The sequence below is a fragment of the Salvelinus sp. IW2-2015 genome, unplaced genomic scaffold (genome assembly GCF_002910315.2).
Source record: "Salvelinus sp. IW2-2015 unplaced genomic scaffold, ASM291031v2 Un_scaffold83, whole genome shotgun sequence".
NCBI classification, from domain to species: domain Eukaryota; kingdom Metazoa; phylum Chordata; class Actinopteri; order Salmoniformes; family Salmonidae; genus Salvelinus; species Salvelinus sp. IW2-2015.
This window is the reverse complement of record NW_019942514.1, coordinates 3693414-3703073: the sequence shown is the minus strand read 5'-3', so window position 1 is coordinate 3703073 and position 9660 is coordinate 3693414. Positions and strand designations below refer to the sequence as shown.

Below are 9660 nucleotides of genomic sequence, written 5' to 3'. Positions count from 1 at the left end.
AATAAAATGTATTTGTATCTGCATTACTATATGTTTTACTATGCCGGTACAGGTAACTGCCAAAATTAAGGAAACACCAACATGAAGTGTCTTAATAGGGCATTGGGTAGGTGCTTTAAGCAACGAGAGTGTATTTGCATACACTAGCGTTGCTTTCAATTGTATTGGGTTACACAAACTTTCGGTGAGTAGGATAGTTGGTTATCATGACGGGGGAATTTGAAGCAAAATATATAAAAGGACCCTTTTTTGTCCACATATGGCACACGTGCAGGACTTTTATTTTGACACGAGGAAAGCTGAGAGGTTGGTCTACAACAGACCCACATTCTGAAAGTCTGTTTAATAATATGATCCTTTAGATATTTTGTCTCAAATTCCCCCGTCATAATGACCAACTGTTTTGCCCACCGGCACAGTAAGTTGAAATTCAGGCTTCCCGGGACTGTTTTTGCACAACCCAAGACAATGGAAAGCAACACTAGAGTATAATAAATACACGCACCACTAGCCCCCAGAACAGCTGCAATGCACCTGAGCATAGATTTTACAAGTGTTTGGAACTCTATTGGAGGGATGCCACAGCATTCTTCAAAAAGAAATTCCATAATTTGGTGTTTTGTTGGTGGTGGAAAACGCTCCCAGGCACTACTCCAGAATTTCAATTGGGTTGAGATCTGGTGACTGACACAAACACACCCTTTAAACCCCTACGCTCCTTTGAGACCCCTCTTCCAAAGTCACTGGGATCTCTTCTAGCCATGGTAGCCAAAATAATGGGTAACGTCGCATTTTTATACATGACCCTAAGCATGATGGGATGTTAATTGCTTATTTAACTCAGGAACCACACCTGTGTGGAAGCACCTGCTTTCAATATACTTTGTATTCTTAATTTACAAGGGTTTCATTTATTTTGTCAGTTACCTATAAGTACAGCTAAGTGAAAAAACTGCGAATAAAATTTTGTTTTGTCACTTTTCTAGAGCCCTGTATATTTCTTGCGGATTTTTTGCAATTCAGTCATGTTGACTGACATGTTTGTAAAGGATTATAAAATATTTTAGGCAAAAACTTTGATATTCAGACCTGTAAATTATTTCTAAGATTAAGAACTGACATGTCAAATGTCTTTGCATGCAGTATATGAAGTAAGTCTGACTGTCCTGTACATCTGCCGGGGGAGCCATTGTGTTTCACCTCAAGTGTTGACAGACCGATGGAGTAATCTAAAGAATCCTCTTCCACATCACTTTTTGAAATACCCATGGTATTAAAGCGTCCCTATTTCGAAGGCTTAGGAAGGGAAGACTGCATGTTGCTAACGACTACCGCAGAGTGCAGACTAAAATGAGTCATAGATCTGAACACGTATTGATACAGGCCAGACAGGAAACCAGAAACCATGTGGGGAAGTTTACAAAATCCGTGACCAAGTTTGGACAAGCGTAGTCGGATTAATATTATGAGTCTTGACAGTCAGGATGTTTTTTTATTTTATCAATAAATATTTTATTAGCATAATCATGCTTATCTTCAAACACATTTTTCCAGTGTTATACTTTTACGAATCTGTATCTTAGGAAATTGTCAATGGTAAAAAAATGACAGGCTAAGCACAGTTTACAGTAAAAATTATCACAAGTGCAGCGGTATCAATGGTTTAAGTGCTGTATGTACACAGTCTATTGCACATGCAACAGATAAAGCAAAGACTAAAGTGAGTCCCCATCCTCTTGCTACATCCATGGAGCCATGTTAGGAGTCTCCTTCTGTCCCGGCTGCTGGGGGGAAAAAATGAATCAAATCCATGAATTAAAAATATGTATAAACAATGATTACTGCTGGAATGATAATAGGGTGACGGTTAAGGCTTTTTACACAATGCACTTATACTTGTCGGTCGGTAGACCAAAATGTTGCCCTTTCAATTAAGTGAATTAAACATTTCAAGTAGTGTACAGAAACGTCTTGTAAATCGAAMTTCATGTTCCAACACAACTCTTACCAGATATACGGGCGTCTCCCTTTTGAAGTTAAATTGAAATAAATCTATTTACCTTGTTCAGTTCAGGAAACAGTTCTAGAAGAGCCAGGTCCAGTAAGACATAGGTCAACTGAGGAAAAATGATGCAGAGGGATTATTAGAATGAATACAAAWTCCTAAATTGTAGTTTTCATCACGGATCTAAAATGTGTTTACTGCTGTCTAAATCATACAGTACAGCAATAAGGTCTATTTTAACAACCCTTAAAAGATGCAATACATTGTGGTAAACTATGTAGTGCAGTGTACTGTACTAAACACACTGTTCTCATGATGTTTTATGTTAGCTGCCCATGAGCTACATTCATGAGCTACGGTATGTAGCAACCTTATACTCATGTTACACATGGTCTGTCTGAAATTATTATAATAATTATAATAATAAGCTGCCTTTCTGGTGTTTACATGTAGGATAACAATTCACTGACTAACTGGCCTTCACAAGCCTCCAACTACTACAATGCCTGAGGATCCTAGTAAGGACCCTACAATGCCTGASGACCCTACAATGCCTGGGGAGCCTATAAAGGACCCTACAATGCATGAGGACGCTAATGAGCTTTCACACTTCAACCAAGTCAGTTTTGGTGCATTTGAAACAATGATATATGATAGTATTCTTTTCAACCCTGCATTCTCCTGTACTTTGTGTGACACTAGTTGTAACTTTAGATGCCTCGCTGCATTGTCGTACCTGTTTGTTAAGAACAGGCTGTTGTAGTCCATCGAAGAGCAGGCGGACCCCCTCGTACCTGGCCTCTTCTCCAATACACTTGCCCAGGAATTCTGAAGGGAAAACACTCGTCATCTTAGAGAGTCAAATCAATTGACTTCTGACTGTTTTCAATTAATAATAAAAAAATTGACTTTATAGCAAAAATTAAAAACACGTTTTCAACTACATAGAACCCAAAATAAGACCTAATAATCCTAGCCAAGTTTCCCACTTTAACTTGAGATGTACTTCATGAAACCATCTGAATCTAAGAGATCTACTAAGGACCTGGAATGTATTTCATCATTTCCTCAAAGGTCTTCTTGGCCCTTTTCTGCTTATTTGCCAAGGAGCGTGGCTCACTGTTTTCACAGAACACAGCATCTAGTACATCACAAGGACACACATCAAAATAAGAGTCATATCACTCATTGCTTTTGTATATAATTTTTTTTTTTTTACAAAATAGGATAATAATAAATAATATGTAGAAAAAAGTAGAAATTGGAAGAAGAAAACAGTAGAAGGTCGGAGGTAAGCTAGCGACCTCTGAGCAGGGTGATGAGAGAAATGAGGCGGTGCTCCTGGAACACCTTGTCCAGTTTATGCTGCAGGTAGTGGTCTGTGTACGCCTCCAGGGTGTTCTTTAACAGGATCCTCCCGCCCATCAGCAGATGGTGCAGCCAATCAGGGATGTGAAAGACCACTCGACCTGCCAATGACAGTCAAGCAGTGGGAGAGTGATGATGAGATGCTAGGTTATGTCCAATCAATTATTGATTTTCTAAATATGTATAGGATTTATGTAAGGTGGCAATAACACTGATTTACCCTCTGATTGGCTAGTTAGAATTTCCACCATATTGTTTACACCTACTTAATTCTTTCATTTCTCCACTAGTACCTAGTAGAGAACAATTTAGAATTGAGCGTTATATTCCTGCACTACTTTGTCGCTGGATGGACAAATGCTATGGGTGGGGCCGACTTACCCACAAACATCAAGTAGTCATACACTCCTTCCACAGTGATCATCTCCATGAAGTAGTTCTGGTTATGTTTCTTCTCCGTGCTCTCTGATCGGTTGGCATTGTTCTTGAATAGTTCATTGAAGAGCTAGGGAGTTCAAGCAAAGGTCAACAACACTTTAAAATGGAGGGGAATAACAAAATAACATGTAAAAACACATCCAGCAGTTATATTTAAAGGATCTGTTCCAATTTGGCTGAGCGATCAAGTGGCTCTCCTAACTAGAAACACGAAACACTTGTCAACTAAGGTAAGCGTGTGTGAGTATGGGAGTCTAAGCATGCCAGACACAGGTCGAAAAAGTATTTGCATCTCTTCCAAATATTTAACGTGCATTTGAATTAGCTTCCCCAGTCTAATGGAACCAATGGACTAGTGCAAAGTCAAACCTTCCCCCACCCCAACTCAGCAGGCTAGGTAAGCCAAATCAAGCGCACCTAAAATATTTGAAAGAATTGAAATACTATTTAGACCCAGGTGTAGTGTAAGCCCACCTTCTTATCATTCTCTGACGTGGGACTGAGGATGGTCAGCTCTGGCCGGCTGGGTTTGGGCTTGGGCGATTCACAGGAGTTAAAGAAGGAATTGAGGAATGGCTCCAAATGCTGCCCTTTCTGAAACAGAAAAAAACACAGGGGAGATTCCTTATAGGTTACTGTGAAAGCCCTCTTAAACAGTTAAATGTGTTACTTGAGTCATTGGATGCCTGCTGTTCACATTTATTTCAACTGGCATACTATAATAACATAGCTGACATGACTTATAAGTGGATTCCACAGGCATGTTTGGCTTACATTCATAAATGACTATCCCAGGAATTATTTTACAAGGACGCCGCCACAACGTTTTTTCCCAACCCAAGTCGAAAATGCATGACTTACTTCTTTTATCAGTTTACTGGGCACCGATTTGATGATCTTCCCTGTCGGAAAATAAACCATGTTAAACTCAAATGAGTTCAACAATGAGTTCAACAGGAGAGCAGGTTGTGAGAGATGTTATTAACATAGAACTCTTGGCCACGTTACAATGACCATAGGAGTCGGCAAGATGGCACAAACATAATCTGAGACGAGGCTACTTGGCCAGTGTTGCATACCTAGATTGACATCAGGGAGCATCTTGTCCACAAACTGAGAGTCCATACTGTGAGGGGAGAGGAAGTCTGCTAGCAGCTGACTGTTGCTCAGCTCAGGGTGTTGGAGCAGTTTCTGGAAAATAAACAAAGATCACATCTTCACTTTGTTGACATATTCAGTGAGGGCTGGCATAGAAGAGCACTTTGTTATTAATTTGTAACAATGGAAATGTGTCCTAGGCTCCCCACCCCCTGAGTCAGCACACATACTTGAGAAGCTGGAACCAGTTCTGGGTCAACCACAGTAACCCTGCATTTGGGGTTTGGTGGTAGATTCTGAACCCAGCAGCCCTGGGATTTGAACCATAAACCCTCTGGTTGCTAATACCTCTCGAGCCTACATCAGCTACATAAGCTGACATAGATCCATTGGGAGAGACCAGCTATTTCCCGAAGCATGGCCTCTCTGTTGTAAGGTGAAGTTTCCCCTGGACGCTGATCTCGAGTCAATTTTGTATTGTCCTTACTAATGTTTAAGGTTAGGATTCGGGGAGGGGAAGCTGATCCTACATCTGTATCTATGGGAAACGTCACCCCGGCGCTTGTTTAGTCCATAATGACTACCTACCTGGAGGTACTCCTGGAACTCCTCCCGCTTGGAGGTCAGGAACTCATAGTTCTTGGGGCCGATGATTCTTTTGGAAGGCAGCTGGGCGTCTGGGAATGAGCCTGTTGTGACAGAAGAGCACAAAATAAAAACAAATCCTGGATGAGAAGGCTTGAAGACAATCAAACAATGTGAAGATACTGTTAGAACTATTCTTAGAAATGGGTGGAATTATTCAGTGTGAGAAGAAACATTTGGCCAATGTTCGAGATTCATATGTTCTGGCTGTCAATTTACAATGGACGATGCGATGAGTGGTTACAGGGACTGAAACCTGAAGAAATCATCTAAAACATGTACTTACCATGAAACTCAGTGAGTTTTGATTCAAGGACATAGAATTCCAGATATCTTCTGTACACAGACCAGTGCTCAGTCTCATGACCCACTGTGAAATACAAAAGGGGAACAATACATCAATATTAAGAGTGGACATACTGTCTTCAGAAAGTACCCCTTGACTTTTTCCATATTTTGTTGTGTTACAAAGTAGGATTAAGATGGATTTAATTGTCTTTTTMTGTGAACGATCTACACAAAATACTCGAATGTCAAAGTGGAAGAAAAAGTRTAACATTGGGAAAACAAAATGACAAATAAAACACTAATATACTATCTTGATTAGATAAGTACAGTTGAAGTCGGAAGTTTACATACACTTAGGTTGGAGTCATTAAAACTRGTTTTTCAACCACTCCACAAATTTCTTGTTAACAAACTATAGTTTTGGCAAATCGGTTAGGACTTTTTAAGTGGTGATCCTAACTGACCTAAGACAGGGAATTTTTACTAGGATTAAATGTCAGGAATTGTGAAAAACTGAGTTTAAAAGTATTTGGCTAAAGYTGTATGTAAACTTCCGACTTCAACTGTATTCAACCCCCAACATGTTAGAATCATTTTCCTGGGTAAGTCTGTAAGAGCTTTGGATACCTGGATTGCACAATATTTGCACATTCTTTTTAAAATTCTTCAAGTTCTGTTAAGTTGGTTGCAGATCATTGCTAGACAGCCATTTTCAAGTCTTGCCATACATTTTCAAGCCGATTTAAGTCAAATCTGTAACTAGGCCACTCAGGAACATTCAATGTCATCTTGTAAATAACCACAGTGTACAGTTCCTTCATAAAGTATTCAGACCCCTTGCCTTATTCCACTTTGTTACGTTAGACTTATTCTAAAATTGATCAAATAAAATACTCAGTAATCTGCACACAATWTCCCATAATGACAAAGCAAAAACAGATATTTTTAAAAATTTTGCTAATTTATTAAAAAATAAAAACAGAAATACCTTATTTACATAAGTATCCTGACCCTTTGATATGAGACTTGAAATTGAGCTCAGGTGAATCCTGTTTCCATCGATCATCTTTGAGATGTTTCTACAACTTTGAGTCCACCTGTGGTAAATGTAATTGATTAGATATGTGCTTTTCCAAATCATGTCTATCTATATAAAAAGGTCRCACAGTTGACAGTGCATGTCAGAGTAAAAACCAGCCTTGAGGTCAAAGGAATTGTCTGTAGAGCTCCGAGACAGGATTGTGTAGAGGCACAAATATGGGCAAGGGTATCATAAAATGTCTGCAGCATTGAAGGTCACCAAGAACACATTCTTAAATGGAAGAAGTTTGGAAACACCAAGACTCTTCCTAGAGCTGGCCGSCCAGCCAAACTGAGCAATCGGGGGAGAAGGGCCTTGGTCAGGGAGGTGACCAAGAACCCGATGGTCACGCTGACAGAGCTCCAGAGTTCCTCTGTGGAGATGGGAGAACCTTCCAGAGCGACAACCATCTCTGCAGCACTCCACCAAATCAGGCCTTTATGGTAGAGTGGCCAGACGGAAGCCACTCCTCAGGAAAAGGCACATGACAGCCCGCTTGGAGTTTGCCAAAAGGCACCTAAAGGACTCTTAGACCATGAGACACAAGATTCTCTGGTCTGATGAAACCAAGATTGCACTCTTTGGCCTAAATGCCAAGTGTCAAGTCTGGAGGAAACCTGGCAACATCCCTACGGTGAAGCATGGTGGTGGCAGCATCATGCTGTGGGGGTGTTTTTCAGCGGCAGGGACTGGGAGACTAGTCAGGGTCGAGACAAAGGGTGAGCAAAGCGGTCATCAAGGCAAAGGTTGGCTACTTTGAAGATTCTCAAATATAAAAATATATTTTGATTTGTTTAACACTTTTTTGATTACTACATGATTCCATGTGTGTTAATTCATAGTTTTGATGTCTTCATTACTATTCTACAATGTAGAAAATAGTKAAACTAAAGAAAAACCCTGGAATGAGTAGGTGTGTGCAAACTTTTGAATGGTACTGTATGCAAATGTGATATTTCTATWTTTTTTTAATATAAATTAGCAAAAATGTATAAAAAAAAAATGTTTTTGCTTTGTCATTATGGGGTATTGTATGTAGATTGATGAGGAGAAAAAACAACTGAATCAATTTTAAAATAAGGCTGTAACCTAACAAAATGTGGAAAAAGTCAAGGGGTCTGAATACTCTCCGAAGGCACTGTATATTTGGCCATGGTGTTTTATGCTTTGTGTATGGTCCTGCTGAAAGGTGAATTTGTCTCCCAGTGTCTATTGGAAAGCCGACAACCAGGTTTTTATCTAAAATGTTGCCTGTGGTTAGCTCTATTCTGCTAATTTTTATCTTAAGAAACTCCCTAGTCCTTGCAGATGACAAGCATACCCATAACATGATGCAGCCACCACCATGCTTGAAAATATGAAGAGTGGTACTCAGTGATGTGTGGTGTTGGATTTGACCAAAACATAAAGCTTTGTATTCAGGACATAAAGTTAATTTTTGCAGTTTTACTTTAGTGCCTTGTTGCAAAAATGATGCATGTTTTGAAATAGTTTTATTCTGTACAGGCCTGCTTCTTTTCACTCTGTCAATTAGGTTAGTATTGTGACCATTAAACTGTTGTAAAGSGACCACTGGCCTCATGGTGAAATCCCTGAGCGATTTCCTTCCTCTTCGGCAACTAAGTTAGGAAGGACACTGGTATCAAAGGCGGAGGTAGCGGTCCTGCTGCTGGGTTGTTGCCCTCCTACGGCCTCCTCCACGTCTCCTGATGTACTGGCCTGTCTCCTGGTAGCGCCTCCATGCTCTGGACACTACGCTGACAGACACAGCAAACCTTCTTGCCACAGCTCGCATTGATGTGCCATCCTGGATGAGCTGCACTACCTGAGCCACVTGTGTGGGTTGTAGACMCCGTCTCATGCTACCACTAGAGTGAAAGCACCGCCAGCATTCAAAAGTGACCAAAACATCAGCCAGGAAGCATAGGAACTGAGAAGTGGTCTGTGGTCACCACCTGCAGAACCACWCCTTTATTGGGGGTGTCTTGCTAATTGCCTATAATTTCCACCTTTTGTCTATTCCATTTGCACAACAGCATGTGAAATTTATTGTCAATCAGTGTTGCTTCCTAAGTGGACAGTTTGATTTCACAGAAGTGTGATTYWCTTGGAGTTACATTGTGTTGTTTAAGTGTTCCCTTTATTTTTTTGAGCAGTGTAATACAGAGAATGATATATTTCAGCTTTCTTCACATTCCCAGTGGGTCAGAAGTTTACATACACTCAATTAGTATTTGGTAGCATTACCTTTAAATTGTTTAACTTGGGTCAAACGTTTCGCGTAGTCTTCCACAAGCTTCCCACAATAAGTTGGGTGAATTTTGGCCCAATCCTCCTGACAGAGCTGGTGTAACCGAGTCAGGTTTTGTTGGCCTCCTTGCTCACACAGGCTTTTTCAGTTCTGCCCACAGATTTTATATGGGCTTGAGGTCAGGGCTATGTGATGGCCACTCCAATACCTTGACTTTGTTAACCTTAAGCCATTTTGCCTCAACTTTGGAAGTATGCTTGGGGTCATTGTCCATTTGGAGAAAAAAAACATTTGCGACCAAGCTTTAACTTRCTGACMGATGTCTTGAGATGTTGCTTCAATATATCCACAATTTTCCTTTCCTCATGATGCCATCTATTTTGTGAAGTGCACCAGTACCTCCTGCAGCAAAGCACCCCCACAACATGATGCTGCCACCCCCGTGCTTCACGGTTGGGATGGTGTTCTTAGGCTTGCAAGCCTCCC

The 9660-nt window shown here is 40.5% G+C and overlaps 1 protein-coding gene across 7 annotated transcripts in view; it reads right to left on the bottom strand.

The window, feature by feature from the left end:
- Positions 1–1485: 1485 nt before the first annotated feature.
- LOC112068101 (sorting nexin-14) overlaps positions 1486–9660 on the bottom strand; it is a 30008-nt gene continuing 21833 nt past the window's right edge. For 4 of the 7 annotated variants that reach the window (XM_024135130.2, XM_024135128.2, XM_024135132.2 and 1 more), the window contains 11 exons: positions 5841–5924; positions 5498–5598; positions 4891–5002; positions 4673–4713; positions 4286–4405; positions 3755–3878; positions 3310–3474; positions 3051–3146; positions 2742–2833; positions 2061–2117; positions 1486–1784 (listed from right to left, as the gene is read on the bottom strand). In XM_024135130.2, the coding sequence (XP_023990898.1) occupies positions 1740–1784; positions 2061–2117; positions 2742–2833; positions 3051–3146; positions 3310–3474; positions 3755–3878; positions 4286–4405; positions 4673–4713; positions 4891–5002; positions 5498–5598; positions 5841–5924 (1037 nt within the window). In that variant the 3' untranslated portion in view covers positions 1486–1739. The remainder of the gene's footprint in view (positions 1785–2060; positions 2118–2741; positions 2834–3050; positions 3147–3309; positions 3475–3754; positions 3879–4285; positions 4406–4672; positions 4714–4890; positions 5003–5497; positions 5599–5840; positions 5925–9660) is intronic. The other 3 variants (XR_011475105.1, XR_011475106.1, XM_070438019.1) reach the window with 3 other exon arrangements.